Here is a 24,975-nt window from a genome sequence, read left to right on the forward strand (position 1 = left end):
AAGCTGATTCCTTTTAGGCCCTGGGCACATAGAACAATTCTTAGAGTCATGGCCGGATTAGAGGATTAGAGTTATATGAAAGGCTAAAGAAGTGTTATTCCTTAACCTGCACAGATAGGTCAGTGGTGACTTGATAGCTCTATTGTATGTAGACCGAGGCCCAAGACTGGAGCAGAAGTCTGCAAGTGCACTGATTGGATTTAGACCAGCCCAAAGGCAGTTGGCAGGTGTGAGTTTTGCTGTATATAACAGGTGGCTGTGAGCTCTTTTCTGAAGAGGAGAATAGGAAGGCCCAGGAGTTTTTTGCTTTGGTGAAATGGATGATAGTGGCTCTTTGGAAATCCCTCGAGTGCCCTGTAAAGGGGGCTCCAGAGATTCAGGGTTTGTGTTTCAGGATATGAAGTCTAAAATAATCCCTCCCTCAGCCCAGCCCAGCCAGTGTGGCTCAGTGGTTGAGCGTTGACCTATGAACCAGGAGGTCATGGTTCAATTCCTGGTCAGGGCACATGTCTGGTTGTGGGCTCAAACCCCAGTGGGGGTTGGGCAAGGGGCAGCCGATCGATGATTCTCTTTCATCATTGATGTTTCTATCTCTCTCCCTCTCTCTTCCTCTCTGAAATCAATAGAAATATATTTAAAATAAAAAAAAATAATCCCTTCCCTTTTCTCCCTTGACACCCACCTCCAACCCCAGAACATTTATGACAACCAATCGAATTTCATAGGCTCTTTTTCATTTTTTATGTAAAGTTTTTCTTTCCTTCTAAATTCCAGAAATCTAGAGGCTGACATGACTGAATCATAGACACAGAGGTCACAGTCTGACCCAGAGCTGGGAACAGGGTGAGGTGAGAAAGGAAAAAAACAAAGCCAACCACCCTCAGTATTGTATTAGTTTGCTGGGGCTGCTGGAACAAAGTCCCACAAACTGAGTAGCTTCAACCACAGAAATGTATTGTCTCCCAGTCTGGAGGCTCGAAGTCCAAGATCACGGTGTCAGCAGAGCCATGCTCCCTCTGGAGGCTCCAGAGAAGGGTCTGATCCAGACCTCTTTCCCAGCCCTGGCAGTTCTTTGACGTGGGCAGCATAACCCCAATCTTCACATGGTGTTCACATGGTGTGCGTGTCTGTCTTTGCCCAAAGTTCCTCTGATTATGAGGACCCCAGTCACATGGGATTAAGGGCTCCTAGCATGGCCTTCTCTTAACTTACTACATCTGCAATGACCCTATTTCCAATGGGGCCACATTATGAGGCCCTTGGGAGTTCAGACTTCAACATATGAACGTTGAGGGGGGTACAATTCAACGCATAACAATAATCATGGTAACTAACATTTACTACACTATTTTCTACAATCAAAATTAATGTCAAGAATCCATAATGAACAGAATATCACAATATTAAGAAAAGACAAAATCAGTGTGGTCATAGAAGATTGTAGAGATGAGGGCTGGTTTCCCGGTATATACATACCAATCCAACATCCCAGGTAAAACACTGAAGTGACTCCTTACTTGGCAATATTGGCAGTGCCCACACCTATGAGTGCCCTCCCCACCACCTCAGCTGCTCTTCCCTGGTCCCTGGAACCGCTCCCATCAAACTAAAGAGTTAACACCAGGCTCATTGGGACCCTTATGGTTAGATATTTGGAATTGCACTTTCAGAGTGGGCCAAGCCAGTGGACTGAATAGTCCAGATGTTTCTAGAGGTTCCAAGGAAAGCCTCTTCACCTTTTTTTTCTATTTGTTCTTGAAGTAAAAACATAATGGCACCTGCTCTCCCACAACATTGGTATAGGAAGGTCAGTGACTAAGTGCTCAAAAGTGCCGTGCTACCCATGCATGAAAGGCTGCCAGTAACACTTGGTGGCAGGTAACAACTGCAGACCCGTATAGTGTCGAATTCACTCACCTGTCCATCCATCCACTCATCCATTCGTCCGTCCATCCATCCATCCATCCATCCAACCAACCACCCACCCATCTAGTTTATATTCACTCATTCACAGCATCCACGTGGCAGACACAGTGCTGAACTCGGACTAAATACAGTCAGTCCCTGCCTTCCTGGAGCTAAGAAGTCTAGTGGGGGAGACAGATCTTCAACAGATAAATTCACAAATAAATTTAAAATGACAAATTGTGGCAAATGCTAGGAAGGAAAGGAGTAAGGCAGCCTGAGAAGATGACAAGGGGTCAGCATTTAGAGCAGGTCCTGAGGGAATGACATTAAAGATGAGAATTACTCTGAGGAGTGAGGGGGGCAGCTAATTGGTGGCTCTAAGTTCCCCTGTGAAAGCCCCCTCGAGCTGGAGCTGTTTCCTGATCCCGAGTGAGGTCTGTTTAACAGCATTGGCTGCCCATGCTCTGCAGTCATAACCCAGGAAGCTCTTCTACGTCCAGATGAGAGTAGACGTCTGCCGGTGTGTCTGAGGTTTTCGAAAGGGACCGGCCTGGGCTCTGGAAGATCCAGCTCAGCTCTTATGTCAGAGAAATGGATGACCATCGTGCAGTGCACCCTACGAGGAATCACTTGCAATGTTTGTGCAGCCTCTGAGGATTTTAGAGGAGAAAAATGTTGGAGACCAGGCTGGAAAGATCTCCTATTTGGTTATATTATAATCATGATGAAAAAACTGAAAAACATAACCCAGTACCATAGGCACCAAGTAATTTATTGGTCAACTTCAGTTAAAGCAAAGTTTTATTTTAAAAAGATACCTTAACCATTTTATTTTAATTAAAAGATAGAAATGAACAATCATTGCCAGTCTTTGCAGGTAGGGCCTTTCCTTTGAATATGAATCTCCCGATCAGAGTTCTCTCTGATCTTTTGAGTAAACGGCATGCAGTGTCTGTTTCTTCCAATGAAAAGAAAACAAAGACACATGTAAAATGATCAGAGCCTAAAATCCATCTAGATGTCTTCAATTTCTTTTTCCAACCTTTTACAATTGTCCTACTTCCACAACAACTTTTAGTAACCTTTTTTTTTTTTTTTTTTCAGAGAGGAAGGGAGAGGGATTTTTAGTAACCTTTTTTTTTTTTTTCAGAGAGGAAGGGAGAGGGAGTAAGAGATAGAAACATCAGTGATGAGAGAGAATCATTGATCGGCTGCCTCCTGCATGCCCCACACTGGGGATCAAACCCACAACCCTGGCATGTGCCCTGACGGGGAATTGAACTATGACCTCCTGGTTTATAGGTCAATGCTCAATCACTGAGCCACACTGTCTGGGCAGTAACCATTTTTTATCTGAGTCTCCTCGAAGTATTCAACTCAGAATGAACAACTTCTTTTTTTACAGAATGAACAACTTCTGCCCCACCCATATTTTATTGGGTAACATAATATTTAATTATATTGTACAATTAAGTGACCATACAATTGGCATTAACATGTTTGGAAACTGCCCTAACCGGTGTGGCTCAGTGGTCCCGGGTTCGATTCTGGTCAAGGGCATGTACCTCATCGATGTTTCTAACTCTCTATCCCTCTCCCTTCCTCTCTGTAAAACATCAATAAAATATATTTTTTAAAAAAAAACACATGTTTGGAAACAAACACATCTGACTTGTACTAAGCATGTCACTCAAGCGGTGGTAGAAAAAGTCCGACAGTGGACTAGGATAATAGTAATAATCATGAAGTTATGGTGCCTACCATGTGCCAGGCACTGTTCTAAATGCTTTGTTTAAATCCTAGTTCATTGAATCCTCTCAACAACCCTGTAGACAGGTATTATTATTATATTTATCCCATTGATAAAATGAGAAACAAGGCTCCAGCATGCAGGGATGGGCCATCAGGGGAGCGGGCGGGCTGGTTAAGCAGAGTTCCTGAGAGCTTTTACCCCAGAAGCATTGCTTGCTATCCACGGAGTGCGGGGGATTGTCTCAGGAGGGCAGTTCAAGTCTTTCCTTGGAAAACAGAGTCAGTGTACACTCTGAGATGATAACTTTGTGGTCCCACCTAAAAAAAGTGGGGGGAGGAGACCGTCATCTTCTCCTGGCCCCTCAATTCTGAGATTCTGCAAAGAGAACTAACGGGAGAGGAAGCACTTCTTTTCCATGTGAGTTGCCTTTGTCTACAGCGCATTCCAGAGCGCTCATTCCAACTGCCCTCAGTTGGTGCTGTCTGCACGGGCCCATCTCGGGCCCATCTCGTCACTCTTTTGTCTCCCTCTCCAGCCAGGTGTGCCTGCTAACAGTCAGTCCATCTCCCTCCTCCCCCTCCGCCCACTGCCTCATCCTGCTTGTCTTTTTTTGATCCAGCCGCTGGTAGCTTTCTCTGTCCCCATGAGCATCACCCTGGCCTGTTGCCCCTGTGGCTTGCTGGGCTCCTGGAGGCCTGCCTGACATTTTATGCTCTTTCTTTCTGCTTCCATCTGCCCTCTACGCTTCCTGGCTCTTTGCTCTTTGCCTGGCTTGATGTCCACCCCCACCCACTTGCTGTTCACATATGCTCTCATTGCACCTTTCCTATTTTAATTTTTAGAGAAATAGGCAATTAATGCACATGGTTTTAAAAAAATAAAATTATATGAACAGGTATACAGTTAGATGTCTTGCTTCTCTCTCTGCCCCCATCCATTCCACCCTAACATCCCCAAGGGCACCCTGTGCCATGAGGAAATATTGTATTTGTTTCCTGTATACTTACAAAGTTTTTATGCAAATCAATAAAATATATATTCATTTTCTTCTTTCCTATGTAAAAAAGTATACCCTTTGTTCTGCACTTTTGTTTTTATATTTTTCACTTAGCAGTGAATTTTGGAGGTCTCTCCAGGTCAGTCCACTGAGCCCCCATCCCTTGTTTAAGCTGTGTAGGGAGAGAGCACACGGCCAGGCCCCAGCACGGGTGTGGTCAGTCCTCACTGACAGACGTCTGGAGTTTGCCAGTCTCTGGCGAATATAATCAAGGTCGCAAGGAACAGCTTTGGGCATTTTATTTGTGCTAACCCAGTTCTCCTTCCATTTTCCTTCCTGATCCTTTGAATCTTTGAGGACAACGTGGACTTTCATTGTGTCACCTGTGCTGACCTTTTGTCTTTGGCCAAGACCTTTGACCTTACTGTGGCCTCCTCCTCCTAACTGAATTTACATAAGTTCTTATTTAATAGGATATGTTTTTAGTTTTCCTCCACAGATGCCTTCTATCCATTCAACAAGTTTTGTGTGTGTTTTTTCTCCTTTTAGAGTGAAATAGTTCCTGTTGTGGCCAGCAATTCCAAATAATTTTAATGATTCCAAACAGTTTCACCCATCTCAATAGCCATTCCTTTTTGACAGTAATCCAGGCACTCAGCTAGACGTTTTATATCTTTCTATTCACTTAATTCTTTTAACGATCCTATAAGTGAGAAACTAATTGACTAATGAGAAAACTCAGTCCTAGAGTGGTTAAGCGACTGGTCCAAGGTCACACAGCTGGTAAAGGGCAGAATCATAGCCCAAGCCTGCCTAACTCCACCATCATCTCATCTGCTAGAACTCAGAGTGAAGGGCCTATGGGAATTTGGAGTAAGTTAATGAGGGTCAATGCAAGAGTTTCTTTTTCAAAATCTGGTTCAAACACAGAGCCTTTGTGTTTTTCTGTAGATTCCTGGAGGACTTCCATTACAATGACACTGCTGGGTACTTCATTATTGGAGGGAGCAGGTATGTGGCCGGCATCGCAGGGTTTTTCGGACCTCTGAAATACTACCGTCTCCGCACTCTGCACCCTGCACAGGTGAGCCCTAGGGATCGAGGCAAAGTTTGTGGGTGCTCACAGGTGTGTGGCTCAGGCCTGGAACCCTGTGTAAACAAAAGATTTATTTAAGCGGGATCTCTCATCGGCTCTGTCACCAAACATTATTAATATTGAGTCGTTTCCCCTAGCTAACACGATAATAGATTTCTGTTAACGTTTGGTTCATTTAGTACTCATAAAATGGAAACCATTTACTTCCTCTGTTTTAATAACCACTGGATTAATTATAGAGTAGGTTTTTATCAGGCTGTTGCCCATCCAGTGATTAAACTAATGAAAGGAGAGAGTCTTAGTTATTTGGTAAAGCTTCCTTTAGATGCTATTTTTTAAAGGAGCAACAGAGCAGCCTTGCTAGCAGATGAGGTTCTGTTCACCACGCCCTTCAGAAACTCGGGCCTCCGGCTCACACTCAGGTGGCCGGCCCAGAGGGCTTCATAGCTGCTGTTGGATGGCTCTCACCTCCAAACCCACCCCCAGATGCACCTGTCCAGCCAGTGTCCAGGCCCGCCCACAGGGCTGCTGCCCAGGGAGGAGGCTGCCCCACAATGGCCTTCACAGCCATTGTTTTCTCTGCCTTTGTAAAGAGATCACTGAATACCTGAAAAAGGAACTTTCTTTCATTCCTGTGACCCTGTGGGGTTTGTTCTGGAAAAAGCAAGAGGCACTAGGCAAAGTCATTGAGGAAAAATGAGGATCCCTCCCACCCATGGGTGCATCTTAGAACCCCAAGTGAGAGACCTCTATGAAGAGGAAAAAATGAGATTTATTCATTTGTGTGGCCAATACTCATTGAACACCTACTCTGTGCCAGGCTCTGTGCCAGGTGCTGAGGCGTCCAAGGTTAATTAAGATAGTAGCTTTCAGCTTTGCTCAGTGGCAGTATCGTAGCCAATGAGGTTTATCCAAGGTGCGATTATTGCTAATTGAAAAAAAAATAAAGATAGTAGCTTTCAAACTTGTTTTTTGAAGGTGGTCCACAATAAGAAATTTAATATCGTGAACAGTACATATGTATGCCCATATATACACACACATATACATATATACACATACATATACACACCCTTGCTACGTTCAGTGTACTCAGATATTTTGTGTTTTATTTTTCTAAAAATCACTGCTTGTGACAGCCACTAAAGTGATTTCATAACCCTCTAATGCAGCGGTTCTCAGCCTGTGGGTCGCGACCATTGGAAAACACATATAGCATATCAGATATTTACATTATGATTCATAACAGTAGCAAAATTACAGTTATGAAGTAGCAATGGAAATAATTTTATGGTTGGGGGTCACCACAACATGAGGAACTGTATTAAAGGGTCGCGGCATTAGGAAGGTTGAGAACCACTGCCACAACCTATATTTTGAAAACCACTAAGTTGGGACAGGCCTTTATATATATTGATTTCAGAGAGGAAGGGAGAGGGAGAGAGAGATAGACACATCAATGATGTGAGAGAATCATTGATCAACTGCCTCATGCACACCCCCTTCCTCCGCAGGGGATTAAGCCCGCAACCCTGGCATGTGCCCTGACTGGGAATTCAATGGTGACCTCCTGGTTCACAGGTCAACGCTCAACCACTGAGCCACACTGGCCAGGCCATGAGACAGGCCTTTTTTCTTAAGGAGCTTCCTTATCTCTCTTAAGCAAATATGTCATGAAAGAATGTGGTATGTGCATTCATTCAGATGTGAGCACAGTGTTTGGGAGCACCGAGGTGGGAACATGGCTATAGGCAACCAGGTGAGGGTGGGGTAGGCTGTTAGGGAAGCTTCCCGTAAGTGATGACCTTGAATCTGGCCCTTGGAAATTGAGTAGGAGCCTGCCAAGCAGAAGAAAACAGGAGAAGGGCTCCCAGTCAGCTGCACAGCACAGGTAGACTTCCTATCCCTTGAGAACTGAAGGGGAGAGGAATATGATTTTCTGGGGACAGCATGTGGTGGGGAGCAAGAAGAGCGTGGAGGCCTGGCCTCTGGGAAAGCCTGGCATTTAAGAAGCTCTGCGGGGGAGAAGATGCCGCAAAAAGAAGCCAGGAGGAAGTGGCCGGAGCCAGAGTGTCCTTGAATTACATCCTCCCTTTGCAAACCCAGATTGAATGATTTGAGTGCAAACAAGCCAGCTGGTAATGTCAGAGGGAGAAGGACATCAACCCGGATACAGCCTCATAGGTATTTGTTTGATGACAATTGATCACTCGATTTTCTTGCCTTCTTATAGATTTTTAATCCCCTCCTTGAGAAGCAACTTGCTGAACAAATCAAGTTATATTACGAAAGGTGTGCAGAAGTTCAAGAAATAGTGTCTGTGTACGCATCCACGGTACAACAAGGCAGCAGAAGCCAAGAAGCATGTAAGTATTGCGCTTCAGGAGAGCTATCTTTTTTTAAAAAATATATTTTTATTGATTTCAGAGAGAGGAAGGGAAAGGGAGAGAGAGATAGAAACATCAATGATGAGAGAGAGAGTCATTGATCGGCTGCCCCTTGAACTCCCCGTACTGGGGATTGAGCCCGAAACCCGGGCATGTGCCCTGGCCGGGAATAGAACCGTGACCTTCTGGTTCATAGGTCGATGCCCAACCACTGAGCCATGCCAGCCGGGCCAGGAGAGCAATCTTTAGCTCTGTGCATCTGTGTCAACACATTTGGCTTCTTTCTGGCGGGGTTGGAATAGAACATATATGACTTGATCGATGGGGAGAAGTATGACCTCTGCAGACAGATGCAAGGGAAAGTGTCCATTCCACCTGGATTCCAACCAGACCAACGGCCGACAACAGCCCAACCTGCCTCATAGCTTTAACCGTACGTGGTTTAGCTTAAGTGCACAAAGGAAAGTGTTTTGAGCCTCACATTTCATTATTCCCATTCAGAGTGGGATCTGAGGCTGGTCTAAGAAAATAAAAATGAATTGGAAAATAAATTAATCATTAGAAACGTTTCCCCATCGGTGCACTTCTGTCTTGGACCATTAATATCTGAATATTAGCTTTTAGAAGTGTTGAACAATGACTTTGTTGTTCGGGACTCGGCTTTATTTTTTCAATCCTTGAAATCGACTCATGCTGGAAGACATCGGTAATTTGTAACAGAAGGAATGAGTTTCAAATAGAAGGCTTTCGTGCCTGCTCAGAGTTGCGCGGACATCCTTTCACTCATATAAAACGGGTCTCATCTTGTCTTCCAACGTTCCAGCTCGGATCTGGCACTTAGCAATTTCTCTGTGCTAGGGATCTTCCTGCTTGATGTGGTGGCAATAGAGTTAGTCACATATGTTCCTTCTGGAAGAGAAGTTCCTCTGGGGCCTTTGCCATCAGCAAAAGCAAATTGAGTATTTCAGTGCTGCCCCCATATCTCATCATCTCCAGAACTGAACTTCCCGTTTCAGGCCAGGGAGGAATGGATGTGTCGTGAACATACCCCAGTCCCATAGGGTTCGCATAGCACAGTCCCGGGGAGTGATTGGAGGTGGCGATAGGTAAATGTGGAAGGACGGCTCTTCTGCAATTCGATTTAAGAATAGGCTATACTGGTCCCCAGCTACTGCTCTCACTGCTGAATCATCCAGAAAATACGATGCTGTCAGAAGAGGGGGGAGATATATAGGAATAGGAATGTCCTGAGCAGGAAAGAAACTGGTATTGATAGCTGATGACATTGTAGGGGAGGTAGCCTGCGTGGGCAGGCCAGCCTTGCATGCTGATCTGTTTGGGGCATTAGGATGATTTTTCTACCATCTACCGCCTTGTGTCCCTGGGGATCGTTGGACTTTGCTCCTCAGCTCACACTGCCAACAAAATGGCCTAGATATTGGCCTCCTGGGGACCAGTCCGAGGCCAGCTGCTCATTCTGTAGAATTATTCAACAGCCATCAGCAACTTTGGCACATTTCCCTCGGACTTGGCTTTGAATTTGTGACCTCAAGGCAAAGGCATTGTACCAATTTCAAATCCCTAATGCAACCCAACCCATACCCAGCAAGGGTACATCTGACCTCTTATTTCTAGTTCCCCTTAGGGGGAAAGGGTGCAGAGAGGTGAGACTTACCCCGTCCTAAGAGGGGAGTGGTATCTTATGCTTCCCTCTCCTGCAGGTGACCTGCGGAACTCCTACTTGGACCTGAGGCGCAGGTACGGGAGACCCTCCATGTGCAGAGCCTTCCCCTGGGAGAAGGAGCTGAGAGCCCAGCACCCCAGCTTGTTCCAGTCCTTGATGGAAATGGGTCTGTTGACGGGTAAGTGTGTCTCTGCCTTGCCTTTGGACGCCGGTTAGGAAGGCTCCCTGTTTTCCCACCCTCTTTGGTGATTTATGCCTCCAAGTTATTTTTAACCCTAGTCTTCTAGCTTAACTTTAAATTTAAATTCTGCCTTATCCACAACCCTCAATATATCTATGCACACTTCCAACACTAAATACAAAAACTTATATTTAGGAATCGCTTGAACAACTCTTTTTTTTTATTGATTCCAGAGAGGAAGGGAGAGGGAGAGAGATAGAAACATCAATGATGAGAAAGAATCATTGATCAGCAGCCTCCTGCACTCCCCCTGCTAAGGATCAAGCCCAAAGCCCAGGCATGTGCCCTGCCTGGGAATGAAACTGTGACTTCCTGGTTCATAGGTCGATGCTGAACCACTGAACCACCCTGGCTGGGTGCTCAAGCAATTCTTTAGTTAAAGCCAAAGCCTCAAGTGAACAGCCTGCAGCCAGAGCTGGCCCCCAAATGCAGTTGGTTTGGCTCAAATGTTGTTGATTAAAAAAAAAAAAGTTACCAGTATCAAAAAACCTTGTGTAAAAATGCAAATTTTTAGCTTTTCTCAAAACGTTCAAAGACCTGGCAACCTGGCCTACATCACAGCAACCCTGGAGGCGAGAACGCTCAGGCCATTCATAGCCTCTTCTCTCTATTTCAGCAGCACCTGCCTACCTCTTTCATGGGCCTCACCTGCCTGCCCGATAGACACTTGAACTTGAGACCCCTGATTTAAAGTGCACTTTAAATAGTATCTCAAGAATCTTTCCAAATGTGGCCAGCTTCTCCCCTTGTGATTTGGGTTTGCTCAGGAATTCAGTACACCCTGTAAGGCCATGAGTTCTCTTGAAACCATGTCATTTAGGAAGAGGAGAGAAGCTGAGATGTTCAGTCTGGGGAAGGGGACTCAAAGGGGAAGGGTGATGATAATTATCTTAGTGGTCAGAGGCAACCCCTGGTGTTCTGGGCACATGGCTAGATCTTGTGTCAAGGCATTGCCGAAATTGACTTCTGCTTCATGTAAGAAGGAATTCAAGCCCTATGGGATATTTCATCTTTCATTCATTGATACTTGCTGAGTGACGGCTTAGTTACTTGGCTAGATTTCAGAGGTAAGTAAGACAACACAAAGCCCTTGCCCTTGAGGCACAGACTTGAAAGCAAGGAAAAAGGGCAATAATATTGAATAAAGGCTGTGGAAGTAAATGGTAAAAGAAGGAAGGGGTCCGTTTTACCTGAGGGGCTGGGATGTTCAGAGAAGGCTTCCTAGGGGAGGTGATGCTGGAACTGATATTTGAAGGGTCAGTAGGTATTTCCCAGGTAAGTAAATGGGGGTGGGCACTGTAGGCAGAGTAGCTGCAGGGAGGTGGGAACAGCACAGCAGTGTTAATGATGGGCAGGTGGTTGGGAGGCAGGAGAAGACCTGGAGAGGAATGATTCCCACCAGAGCTCAGTCACCACTGGAAGAGTTTGGGCTTTGCCTTGTAGGTGACAAGGACCTGTTGAAGGGCTTCAGGCAGGGGGTAGAGGTGGGATCAGATTTGGGTTTTTGAGGTCCCTCTGGCAGCTGTGGGAGGCTGAGAGGAAGCAGGGCTGTGGAGCTGGAAGCAGGGAGTCCATTGCTACGGTCCAGGGGGAGAAGACTCAGGCCTGAACGGGACAGAGTGATGGAGTGAATGAGGGCTGGAAAGAGGTTGGCTCAGAGTCAGGCAAGGGGGGCCATGCAGAGTCGTGTGACAGCATAGCCTCTGGACCAGATGGCCTGGGCCCCATTTGAACGTAGCACACCTACTAGCTGTGTGGTCTTGATCCAGTTACTGCATTTCTCTGAGCCTCAGTTTCCTCATCTGCATAATGGGGGTGATATTGGTACCTCTCTCCTAGTGTTGGGTTAAATGAGTTGATAGAAATATAAAATACTCAGAACAGTGTAGCACACAGTAAGCTCTTTGTAAGCAGTGTTTCTGAACCTCAGTGCTGTTGACATTTTGGACTGGATTCTCTGTGGTGTGGGATCTGTCCTCTGCTTTGTGGGATGCTTAGCTGTGTTTCTGGCCTCCATCCGCTAAGTATCAGTAGCTCTCCCTCCCTCCCCATGACTCCCTTCTTGGGTCGACAACCAACAATGTCCTCAGGTGTTGCCAAATGTCCCCAAAGAGCCAAATCACCTCTGGTTGAGTGTTAGGGCTCTTATCACCCGGCAGAGACAATTCCCAGGCTTTTGTTGGTCATCTGGGAGGCGGTGGAGCCACCCTGCAAGACAGGCGACCAGGAGAGGGAGGCCCATGCCGGACAGGGTAGGCGAAATTGGTTTATGAGATTTCCAATCATATTTAAATGTCGTTTTGCCGATTGGGAACACGAGTGAATCAATTTCACAATTCTTTTTAAAGTAAATACTCTCAATAGAATCTTCTCATGTTGTTTTTACAGCTCAGAAGTTTTGTTTATAAGAATTTAGAACGATTTCTTCTCTGTGGAGTTCTGGAAGTGGAATTTAATTAAAAACCCAAATCATGTGCTCCCCAAACCCGAAGACTTCCTGGGCTGTGGTGCTGCCGACTGTCACATTGCAGCCGGCTGTGAACACCACTGACCCCAAGGGCCACCCCAACCCCCGTTCTGCCTTCAGCCCCTATTCTTCCAGGTGACGTTGGAGGCTTCTGCAGAGGAGGCGCACAGGGTCCTCATTTAAATTCATCCCTACCTGGCACACTGCCCTCGCTTGGGCTGTCACAGCTCTCCCGCTCACCCTGGAGAGCCTGGTGCTAGACACTGTGCCCATTTTCTAACAAGGCTGCGAGAAACGCAGAACACTTGATTTCATAAATTGAGGGTAAAAAAAAATAAGTGTACAGTTTTTAACGTATCTTTCCTCTGGTCTATAAATAGAAGAGTAGTAAGACTGGTGTGACTGTGTTTCCATTCCTGGTCTCTCACATACCTTTCCTCCCAAGCTCATCTTGTTGGGAGTGAGTGTCTGGCCGGCTTTGGAGGGCTCTGAGCCACTCGAGTTAATAGGGACTGTGTTTGCAGTGCTTTCTGCCGCCGCCCCGAGCTGTCCAGTCTGCTGACTGGTGGACTTGAATAAAGTCCGTCCTCATCGTAGTACAGTTCTCATTTCTTTCTTTTTTTAAAAATTATATTTATATATTTTATTGATTTTTTACAGAGAGGAAGGGAGAGGGATAGAGAGTTAGAAACATCGATGAGAGAGAAACATCGATCAGCTGCCTCCTGCACACTCCCCACTGGGGATGTGCTCACAACCAAGGTACATGCCCTTGACCGGAATCGAACCCGGGACCCTTGAGTCCGCAGGCCGATGCTCTATCCACTGAGCCAACCCAGTTAGGGCAGTTCTCATTTCTGAGATACGCTCGGAGGATGGACTCGAGGATCGGGTGTTTGATGCTTGGAATTCTTGCTGTGGGAACTGACTAGGTGCACACACAAAGGAGTTTAACTGTCTCTGGAACTTCTTTTCTTTTTTAAAATTTATCTTTATTGTTGTAAATATTACAGATGTCCCTCCTTTTCCCCCCACTCTCATCAGCCGCCCCCCCGACTTCACCACACTATTGTCTGTGTCCATGAGTTATGCATATACGCATATGAGTTCTTTGGTTAATCTCTCCCCATCCCCAATTCCTCTTAACTCTGAGATTCATCAGTCTGTTGCATGCTTCCATGTCTCTGGATCTATTTTGTTTGTCAGTTTATTTTGTTCATTAGGTTCCACATATGAGTGAGGTCATCTGGAGAGTATGATGCTAAGTGAAATAAGCCAGTCAGAGAAGGAGAAGTATCACATGTGTCAGGAATTTCTTAAGTCACTCGTGTCACAACTTTCCATTCCTCCCCTCGCCTCTCCGCCCTCCCTTCCCTTCCCTTCCCTTCCCTTCCCTTCCCTTCCCTTCCCAACAAGTGTTGACTGAGTGCCCTCTGTGAGCCAGGACAGGACAGCAATGGGGCCATGTTTCTTTATATTTAGGGAAATATAAAGAAAATACCAACACCCCTAATTTCTACCAAGGGAATTACTTTATGGAATTTTCTTTTCCTGGCATTTTGAAAAGAAAAAAAATAAATAAGACAGCGTGAGACACTGGCCTGCGATTTCCGGTTCTTGGCGACAGCGTCCCTCTTCTTGGCAGCCTCTCCTCAGCGAGACGGCCAATTCCACTTCCCCGCGGCCATGCGTGTGCGTCTCGGACTGGAGAGTGTTCTCTCCCCACGCTGTGTGATTTCAGGCGGATCATCGGCCCTCACTGTAAGCTAACAACACACTTCAAAGGAGCCGTGAGAACCTTGCAGGGGTGAGGAGGGGTCACCAGCTCGGACTTCACTAGCAACCGGCAGAGAGAGTGTCCCCTGCGTTCCGGCCAAGTGCGGTCAGGAGCGGTCACCACTGTCCAGGGTGCCCAAAGATGGGGCTGTGTGTCCTCCTGCAGAGGAGAATCACCAAGTATTCCCACGGCACTCTTTCAGGACTGGAATTAAAAGTATAGCCCAGCCCGCATGGCTCAGTGGTTGTTCTATGAGCCAGGAGGTCACAGTTCAGTTCCCGGTTGGGGCACATGCCCAGGTTGTGGGCTTGATCCCCAGTATGGGATGTGCAGGGGGCAGCTGATCAGTGATTCTCTCTTATCATTGATGTTTCTATCTCTCTCTCCCTCTCCCTTCCTCTCTGAAATCAGTAAAAACATTTTTTTTAAGTATATACAAGTATACATATTTGTGTGGTAAAACACAAATGACAGCATTCCCCATTTTGAAGTGTAAAGTAGTGTTAAGGACCTTCACATTGTTGCTCAGCAGATCTCTAGAACTTTCTCATCTTGTAAAACTGAAACTGTACCTACTGAACAACAACTCCCCATCCCCCCTCAGGCCCTAGTCACTACTGTCCTACTTTCAGTCTCTATGAACTTGGCTATTCTGGATACTTCATATTAAGGGAATCCTGCAGTATTTGTCTTTTGGTGACTGGCTTATTTCACTTAGCATAAAGTCCTCAAGGTTCTTCAGCGTTGTAGCATGTCAGAATCTTCTTCCTTTTTAAGGCTGAATAATATTCCATTGTTATGTAGACCACATTTTGTTTGTCCATTCTTCCATTGATGGGCGTTTGGGTTGCTTCCCCCTCGTGGCTATTGTGAATAGTGCTGCTATGAGCATGGGTGTGAAAATATCTCTTCAAACTTGTCTTTTAGTTCTTCTGAATATATACTCAGAGGTGGGATTGCTGAATCATTTGATAATTCTGTTTAATTTTTTGAAGAACAACCATACTGTTTTTCTTAGTGACTGTATCATTTTAGATTCCCACCAACAGTGCATAAGGATTATAATTTCTCCACATCCTTGCTAATATTTGTTATTTTCTGTGTTTTTTTAGAATATATTTTTATTTACTTCAGAGAGAGGAAGGGAGAGGGAGAGAGAGATAGTAACAACAATGATGAGAGAGAATCATTGATTGGCTGCCTCCTGCAGGCCCCACTGGGGATCCAGCTCACAACCTGGGCATGTGCCCTGACTGGGAATTGAACCCTGACCTCCTGGTTCAGGAGTTGACACTCAACCACTGAGCTACCGGGCTCTGTTTTGGGGTGTTTTTTTTATAGTAGCCATCCTCATGTTTATAATTTATATACTGGGGAACGTCTGGTTTAACAGCAATTAAGAATAATGCTGTCATAAAAAAAGAATAATGCTGTCATAAAATGACATAATGTCTATGAAAGAGCTTGTGGATGGAAAGGTACCATATGGATATGAGGGATGGAAAGGTAGCATATGGATATGAGGGATGGGGTTGTCTGAATAGAACTCATCCACTCTGCCCTGAGTGACAGCCATGTGGTCCCGTATGTGCCTCTGTCACTCGCTCAGTTGCAAGCTTGTTGAGGGCAGTGCAAGCAATGTAGTAAGTATCCCACTTACACTCCTAATTCTCCACAGTGCTGGGCATACATTAGCTGCTTAGCTGCCATTCTTGCATATGACCCTACCCAGTGTGTTTCTGCACCATTCCCCTCAAAGAACATACCTCACCCACCTACGCTTCTCAGCTCACCTGCCCTGCAAGCAGTCTTCAAGTCCCACCTCAGGTCCTGCCTCCTCACATCATCTTTCCTGCCCCCCAGGCAGACGGCTCCATCTCCCAGGCTGTCCCTGCCAACGGGTAGGTTTCCCCTTTACAGTCCCTGTCCTACTGCATTACAGTGGGTTTGCCCGTCGGATTCCACAGAGGAGCGTACATGACAGGAGCAGGAGTAGGATTTCTTTGAAGCCCCTCAGGAAGTATTTGATGAGTAACTGAATGCACTCTCGGTGAATAGGTGATCCCATTGGAAGGACTAACACAGTCTTTGTTGGGTCAGTGAGTCACTCCAGGAGCGAGGAGTTAGACTTCTGGGAGACACAGGTTCAAGGTCTGCCCTAGCCAAGCCGTGACACCACTCCAGCCTGAGAGTTCTGTGGGCTTATTTGCGTTCTCTCTGTATTGTTCTCATCCCTCGCGCACTCCTTAGCCTGTGACCTCTTAGGAGCTGCTGTCCTGGCTCCGAAAACAGCTCTACAAATGTAGCTCTGTTTCCAGGTCTCCAGGACACTGTTCCCCAACTCTCCCCGGCAACAAGAGACCAGAATCCCTCTTAGTCTATGCATGCCCATTACAAAAGGACTCTCGCAATGGGGCCCTCACTGTTCTTGCCTTCGTATGTCTGCAGTCTAGTTGCTGAGGTATATGGGAACCTGGATGTAAAACAGCCCCTAGGTCCAGAGCACCCACGTGTTGGGTACCTCCGAATACTATGCTGGGCCCTGGGGCGACTGTGGTGAACAGCATGGACCAGCCCCCACACGGATCTCTGCCAAGTGCCAGGGAACATGGGGGCAGGAGGCTTCTTCATGCTGACAGCTGATGCTCTGCTAACCTGGTGTAAAATGCAGCTGTCCCCTCTGGTGGTTCCCACTCTGAAGTATCGTAGGACGAATGCCTCACCTCCCAGAGTTGGCATGCCTTTGAATTAAAGGTGGCAGCACTGCTCGGGGGCCCCAGCTATATGCAGTGCATATAGATGTGGCAGAAATACTCGTCCTGCCTCCCGGCATGCCCGGCTGCTGCCCTGCATCCCAAAGTCCTTGCTTGGCTCGGAAATTCTCCTGGACTGCTCTGTCCCGAAGCTCACCACTGTCCAGCTGCTGGCTGGCATCCAACACTAGACCCCATGCTCAGGTCTTCAGGGGGGCCATGCTGATTGGCCAGCCTCTGCGTGGTTTCCTGGGGAACCTCCAGTTCTCCAGGAAAATGGCTCCTGGCAGAGCATGGAAATTGCCCTATTAGCATTCGGGCTTTTTCTGATGCTAGGTCAGTAGTATTCCAGGACGCATGCTTTTTCACTATTTCAGAGGTGTGCGGCTATTTCTTTTGCTCTCCTTCACTTTTCCTTGTTGAAACAGAATGCTTTGAACCCCAAACCCCTTTGAACGGGGCTCTGGCATCCAGGGAGAAGGGATGGTGGGGACTGGGCTGGTAAGAGGCTGGGATGACAATGGCAGGGGGGCTCGAGGCCAGAGAGGGCTGGTTGTGGAAGAAGTGAGGAAGGGCACAGAGACTCCAGTGCAGGTGGGATCTGAAGAAAGGAGGGAAACAGGTGAGCTGGCTGGCCCCTCCGGACATCTGCCCGAGGCCAGAACTGCTTGCTCCCTTTTATCCTGCTCTGGGCACCTCTGAGCCTGTGGCTCCGGGAAATCTGAGCTCTGCCAGCAAATGGTTCTCGGGAGAAGGCCAGGTCTGAGGATGGGCTCGGCCCCCAGGGCGGACACCATCTGTGTTTCCCTGCAGGGCCAGGGCCGGACTCCCGCCCCAGGCTTTGCCGTGCTGAGCTGCTGAGCAGGGGAAGAGGGGCCTCCGCACAATATGCCGAGGTTGCCGGCTGCACTGGCTTCACTCTAATTTGTTATTAACTCTTCTCATTTTGGCCCACAATCGCAGTGTTTATGTGGAGACTCTGAAATGCAGAGCATGGAAATGATGTTACTTAATAACTCGGGGATACTGTGTCCTTTAAGGGCTATTTCATTGTTGTTCGTCGCAGAGCCATCATCTTTATTTTTTTTTATTTAAGAAAGCATACATTATAATTTTTTTTTTTAACTCACAGAAGCACAAAGAAAGGGCCATAGTTTTCCTGCCCAGATAATCCCTGATGACAGTACGGAAAGCTGAGAAGGAAGGGACAGAGGGAGGGAAGGGAGGAGGGAGAGAAATTCCATGTATAAAACCAGAAAATTTGCACAATACAGTAAAGTACAAATAGTTTCCTTTTGAGATCGAAATAAGCTAACCCCTTAGGTCTCCGGAACCCAGTGGGGCTCACCTGATCAGAATGCAAATGAGGAACACTCTGTGTTTTTTAAACCAGTAAACTTGGCGAAGATCTTCTTTTTTCTGGTTAAATGACATTTTCTCCTTTCACTTTTCCCCCCACTTTCTAACTTCTACTTTGGATGCATTACACCTTTTGGAAGCTTGGAACTAAAAATGACTTTCCTATTGATGTCCCATTCCTCTCCCAAGAAATGAGTCTGTCTGTCGCCTTCTGAATTCTCAATCACTCCAGCCAGTGGCTACCTTCTCATTTTCTGCTTTTTTGCCTCTTGTAACGATAAGTGCACACATAGTGACCTTCTGACGTTGCTATAAAAAAGAAAAAAGAGGGAAATAAACAGTGCTGTGCTACCTGGAGAATAGTAAGGATTAATTAACTGGTGATGCCGGTTGTGTCCTTCGCTTCTGATGCAGGAAGAAGAAAATGGGAAAATATCTCTTTTTTCCTATTTTGTTTGTTTTTCATTACACCATTAATCTCCATAAACAAGGCATGTTTTTTTTAGTTACAGATCGACTAGAAAAAATGCATATGCGAAGCCAGATGGGTGAAATTAACAGTTTCATTAAACTGGTTTTCAAATTGCCAGTTCAACAATTATCACCAGTGACATCATAGCTTGGATTTGGTGCTACAGTTAGAATTTGAACTTTAAAGAATGTGCAAAAAGGAGCAGTTTTACTCTAGACTTATTTTTTTTTTATTACATTCACTAGTGCAGAAAATTGTTTAGATGCTTTTGCAGAGAAAATACTGATTGGTACTGTTTGGGGGGAAATTTATTTTAATGTGTGAAAGCACTAACGAAGCCTTCTCAACCTGCTTACGTTTCCGTGTACAGAGTGTTTTTGCGCTACGGCTTAGAGCTTCGTGAATGATCTCCCTTTTGCTCCGCATTCTCCAGCAATCCCAGCTACCTGCACACTCCGCTAATGATTTCTGGGGTTCTGTGCCAGGGGTCGGCGGGGCGAGTGTTTCATTTGGAGCTCCATTTGGTTTGGAGTCTCTTCTCTCCTCTGAGCCCACAAAGCCCGTGCCCGTGGGCACTCAGGCAGAACTCATCATCTTGGTTGGGGGTTTGGCAGAACAGGTGAGGCAGGGATGAGTTGTTAACAAAATGCTAATGTTGCCCTGCTCTAAGTGTGGACAGTAGGGCATCGGAGATGGTGCATATTTAAAAGTAAACATAGGGCCCAGCTAGAGTGGCTCGGTTGGTTGAGCATCATTGTCCTATGCACCGAAAGGTTGCTGGTTCAATTCCCGGGCAGAGCACATACCTGGGTTGCAGGTTTGATACCCAGTCGGGGAGCATCCGGAAGATTGATGTTTCTCTCTCAGATTGATGTTCTCCCTCTCTCTCTCTCTCTCTCTCTCTCTCTCTCTTCCTCTCTCTAAGTATTCCTCAGGTGAGGGTTAAAAAAAGGAAGTTTAAAAGTAAACATATAAGTAAACATATGCACAAGCAGAAGTAGGATTCACTTTGCAGCTCCATCGAGTGCTGCAGGCACTGCACCCAGTGAAGGTTCGCATCCTACCTAAGGGTGGAGCAGGATGGAATTCTTCTCTCAACTAGGCAAAGGGAACATCCAAAATGAGATCGCCAGGCTCCTGGTGGAAAAGGGTGTTGTTACTCAGACATATCCCTACAGATGAGCAGAGGGAACTATTCAAGGATGTTCACTGCCATCTTGTTGGTTATAGCAAAACCAAGGGAAGCAACCCAGGAGTCTAAAAATAGAAAACGGGTAGGACAACAGCACTTCTTTAGAATGCAATCCTATTGAAGCTTTAGAATGAATGAGCTTCTGACAGCCACAGGCAGATACTCAAGAGATATGATTAATTTAAAAAATATATGTTTTATTGATTTTGAGAGAGAGAGAGAGAGAGAGAGAGAGAGAGAAACATTGATTGGTTACTTCCCCTATGCACCCCAACTGGGGATCGAACCTGAAACCTGAGTATATGCCTTTACTGGGAATCGAACCAGCAACCTTTTGGATCATAGGATGACACTCAGCCAACTGAGTCAGACTGCCAGGGCTGAGATATGGTTAATTTCTAAAAGTTGAGGGTCAGAATCTATAGGAACTTTTTGGAATAAATATGTGTATGTATATATGCAAAGAGATGTGTATATGAATTATTGTCTGTGCAAAGGAAAAGTCTGGAAGCATGTATACCAAGCTTTTAACAGTGTTTCCCTTTGCTATTAAAGAAGGCTTGGGAGAATATTTATTTAAGTTATGAGAAACATTTTGCTACCCCTGACACGAAAACATTGAATTACTTGATTGTTTTTTCAATTCTTATTTTATAATGATTCTTCTTATTAAAATATCCAAAAGCAGCAGCATTTTCTCAAAATCTTCATTAGAATCATATATGCTGCCTGTTTACAGCCCATTTTTAATTAGTGAAGAAAACTTTAATGGAGTTTATTGTACTTTTGAAGCAAAATCCCTGAAACAATGACTACTTCTAATGATAAAGAGGGCACTATTTTCAAATCTCCTGAGAATAAATGGGTTTTAATTTGGGGGGCGGGGGAAGAAGGATAGGGACAGAAGGAACTTCTGTTTTTATTTTATATAAATCTGCACTGTTTGATTTTTATTTTTATTTATTTATTTTTTACAAAAAGCCGCTATTTCTTTAGGGATTAAAGAAATACAGAAAGAGGAGCAAATTCCCTTTGTTCAGTAATGTGATTTTTTTCTCAGCACCTACCGCTTAGGATGGAGAGAGTAAAGGCAGGCCCAGCTGCTGGCTCTGACCCTGTGAGGGCTGGAGTGGGAGTGCCAGGAGCCAGGACATGTGACTTCCTAGCTCTGGGTGTAGGTGATGGGTGACCTCCTTCCCCACAGCTTAGCCAAAAAGACACATGCCACCTCTCAGGTGGATCCAGAGCTGGGCTCAGCCACTCGCCAGCTATTGTAACCTGAGACAGGTTAATCGACCTCTCCAGACTCCAGTCTCCTCTTCCGAAAAAAAATGAGGATGCTAATTATAGTACCACCTCATAAAATTGTTGGGATTACATGACATAATTTGCATAAGTCACTTAACGCAGTATTTGACATTTTGTAAGCCTTCAATAAACGTTGACTAGTTATTGTATTTAGAAACCCACGAGGAAAATTGGAGACAAAACATAGGAAAGCATCTCAAAATAAGTTTCTATTGGTCATCATTTTAGAACAGCACCTAGGAACTAATCCTGAAATAAAACACATTCTTCTTCAGAGAGTCTTAGAGGGGAAAAAAGTCTCTGGAAGATTCGGTGATCCTGATTTGGTGATGACTTATCTGGTTGAGTAAATTACTCCCAAGGCGCTATCTCAGCTAAATAAGGCACATCCTTTTTCCCAGGATACTAGGCTGTCATTTGGTGCCAAAGGAAAAGCTATTTACAGAATGACACCGTGGCATCCCCAAAGGGTTTGATGTATCTCCCCCACAAGGTGGTATATTTCAAGGCTCTGCAGAACTAACCATATTAATAACTTAGCAGGGTGAATTGGCTTTTCCCTGTTCTTTCGAAAGCCACGTCGATCCCATGGTAATTAATTGTGTGGGCTGTGAATTGTGTGCCTTACAGCGCCAACGCACCAACATGAGTCCGTGTTGGAGATCGGCGGGATGATATTTGAGAAGGCTGCAAAGAGACTCTCCAGTGTTGATGGTCTTCACCAAATTAGTTCCGTGGTCCCCCTCCTGATGGATTCCAGCTGCTGCGGGTATCATAAAGCATCCTACTACCTCGCGGTCTTTTATGAAACTGGATTAAATATACCTCGAGATCAGCTGAAGGTAGAGTAATTTCATGGGCTCCAGGGGTATCCATCACCGTTATATTTGCAGAGTAATGCTCTCATGCCCCCGGGGGACCTGGACAGGCGCATGCTCCCAGGAATCCTTTAGAATCTTTACATCAAGATCAACATCCTAGCCCAGCCGGTGTGGCTCAGTGGTTGAGTGTCAACCTTTGAACCAGTAGGTCACAGTTTGATTCCCGGTCAGGGCACATGCCCAGGTTGCAGGCTTGATCCCCAGTGGGGGTCATGCAGGAGGCAGCCAATCAATGATTCTCTCTCGTCATTGATGTTTCTATCTCTCTCTCCCTCTCCCTTCCTCTCTAAAATCAATAAAAATATATGTTTTTAAAGAAAAGATTAATATCCTAGGGCTGTGCTCAACACAGGCTCTGGCTTTCAGTGACCCTTCCTAGGCTCTGGGATGTGACTGGTACATGCTAAGGAACAGTTTGGGCAGGACTTACCAGAATCTCAGCCCTTTAAGAACAGGCGCCTCTTACCCAATTCTTGTAACTGCTCTGGCTGTGGGACCATTACCCCGTGACTTCTTAGCTAAGTGAAGTCATTTGGACCTAGAAACCAAGTATTGACACATCCAGCCTTCAAAATAGAAGCTATCCCAGGCAGTTTCGTTTTTGGTTCTGGATCCAGATGTATTACGCCACTTGCGTAACATTTGGAATCACGTTTGTGTTAAGTACTGCTGAACGGTCCCCGGTCCCCTTTTTTCTGGATTTGTTCATCTTGAGTTTGGAGAGTCATACTGCTTAGACATGCCCAGGTGGCTCCGTTTTTTGTTTTGTTTTTCGATGACTTCTTTGTGCCTGTCTCTGGCTTGTAGAAGCTCGTGAGGGATGGCATGCTTTCCTGAGTCCCTGAGGCAATCCCCACAAAGTTGGAATAGTCCAGAAGATTCTAGCCCTGTCTCTGTCACAAAGTGGCTGGCTGGTTGGCCATAGACAAATGACTTCACCTCTCTGGGCCTCTGTTTCCTCAACTATGAAATGAGGTTGTTCCAACAGTTGATCTCAAAAGACCCTTCCTAACACTGACATTCTGAGAGCATGAGGCTGGGACATGGCCCAGTCTTCAGATCACCTGGCCATAGATGATGTAGCTGAAGCAGACCTAGAGCAGTCGATGGGTACACGGAGATACTGTGAGAGAAGGCAGGGAAAGCCCCGGTTTTCACTGAAGAAGGGCAAAAATCAAGGAATTTTAAGCTATTAGACATTTAGAAGGACAGATATCTGGGAATCTGTAAGCCATGAGAACGAGGCTGTGCCTTCTCTAAAGAGATTTTTAAGGCCTGTTAATGTGCTTTGGAATGACTAGGATCATATAAGGACAGGGCCCATGACCTTTCAGTGGTTGGATTTTAAGACCCTTATCTCTAACCTTCCAAACACTGTCCATTTCTTCCTAACAGGGCATGTTGTATAGTTTGGTTGGAGGCCAGGGCAGTGAGAGGCTGTCTTCAATGAATCTTGGATACAAACACTTCCAAGGTATTGACAACTACCCCCTGGACTGGGAGCTGTCCTACGCCTACTACAGCAATATTGCCACAAAGACACCCCTGGACCAGCAGACGCTACAAGGAGATCAGGTACAAAAGACAAATGGGAGGAAGTGGTCATGGCCATGCCTATCAGGGCTTCCTGAATTTTCATAAGGTGCCTGCACCTGTGGCTGTCGACCTCCACTGGCCTCCTGAGGATGAGTGTCACTGCATGGAGAGAAAAGCTTTTTTGCATTCTCCACTTCCTGTTTCCTGTCTGTCCTCTCAGGCTGAGTGTAGGAACAATCCTCCATGTAGCCATGAAAAGCTTTTCATGAATGGGAGGACTCGTACACCAAGGGTAGATCTGGCCCTGGATGGATTTTGATTTTGCAAGAAAATGTGTACCACAAATATAGGTGTCTGGACTTTGTTCCAAGACCATGTGACATGGTAGGTCTGAAGATGTTAGGGGACATTGCATCAAATGGAGGGGGGAGATAGTAAACCAAGGGCTCCTATCAATATGTAACAAGCAAGAAGGATCTATGACATCAGGAAGCAAGCTCCGTCCCTAGCTATGCTCCCACTGCTGGGGGCCTTGAGAAGCGTCTATCCCCATTGTGTAGCCTTACTGGCCCAGTGCTCCCACGTGACTGACAGCATGTGACGTTCACACTCACTCCAGCCCCTAACTTTCCAGGCTCCCAAATATTTTTGACTCTTTGGGCAAAGCTATCAATGGCTCATATCAACTCACAGAGCATAATGTGTTATGTTAGACCAGTGGTCGGCAAACTGCGGCTTGCGAGCCACATGCGGTTCTTTGGCCCCTTGAGTGTGGCTCTTCCACAAAATACCACGTGCGGGCGCGCATGTACAGTGCAATTGAAACTTCGTGGACCCATGCACAGAAGTCAGTATTTTGTGGAAGAGCCACACTCAAGGGGCCAAAGAACCGCATGTGGCTCGCAAGCCGCAGTTTGCCGACCACTGTGTTAGACCAACCGATGGTTGTTTCCAGACTTGTATGGATGGCAGCCAATAAAAGGGTACAAGGAAAGGAGACAGTAAGAATAAAAGGGAGGCTGTCTCTAGATGACAGAGATTTGTATCCAGCAGGAGCAGACCCTGACGCGGTTAGCTTCTTGGAATGTGTTTTATATATATATATATATATACTAGAGGCCCGGTGCACAAAAATTTGTGCACTCGGGGGGGGGGGGGGGGGGG

The 24,975-nt window shown here is 46.0% G+C and overlaps 1 protein-coding gene across 2 annotated transcripts in view; it reads left to right on the plus strand.

The window, feature by feature from the left end:
* SEL1L3 (sel-1 suppressor of lin-12-like 3 (C. elegans)) overlaps positions 1–24,975 on the plus strand; it is a 92,818-nt gene that overhangs the window by 18,734 nt on the left and 49,109 nt on the right. For both annotated transcript variants that reach the window (XM_014548901.1, XM_014548902.1), the window contains exons 6-10: positions 5,610–5,742; positions 7,988–8,120; positions 9,863–10,003; positions 22,025–22,236; positions 23,671–23,850. In XM_014548901.1, the coding sequence (XP_014404387.1) occupies positions 5,610–5,742; positions 7,988–8,120; positions 9,863–10,003; positions 22,025–22,236; positions 23,671–23,850 (799 nt within the window). The remainder of the gene's footprint in view (positions 1–5,609; positions 5,743–7,987; positions 8,121–9,862; positions 10,004–22,024; positions 22,237–23,670; positions 23,851–24,975) is intronic.

Source organism: Myotis brandtii, unplaced genomic scaffold, assembly GCF_000412655.1.
Source record: "Myotis brandtii unplaced genomic scaffold, ASM41265v1 scaffold525, whole genome shotgun sequence".
Taxonomy (NCBI): Eukaryota; Metazoa; Chordata; class Mammalia; order Chiroptera; family Vespertilionidae; genus Myotis; species Myotis brandtii.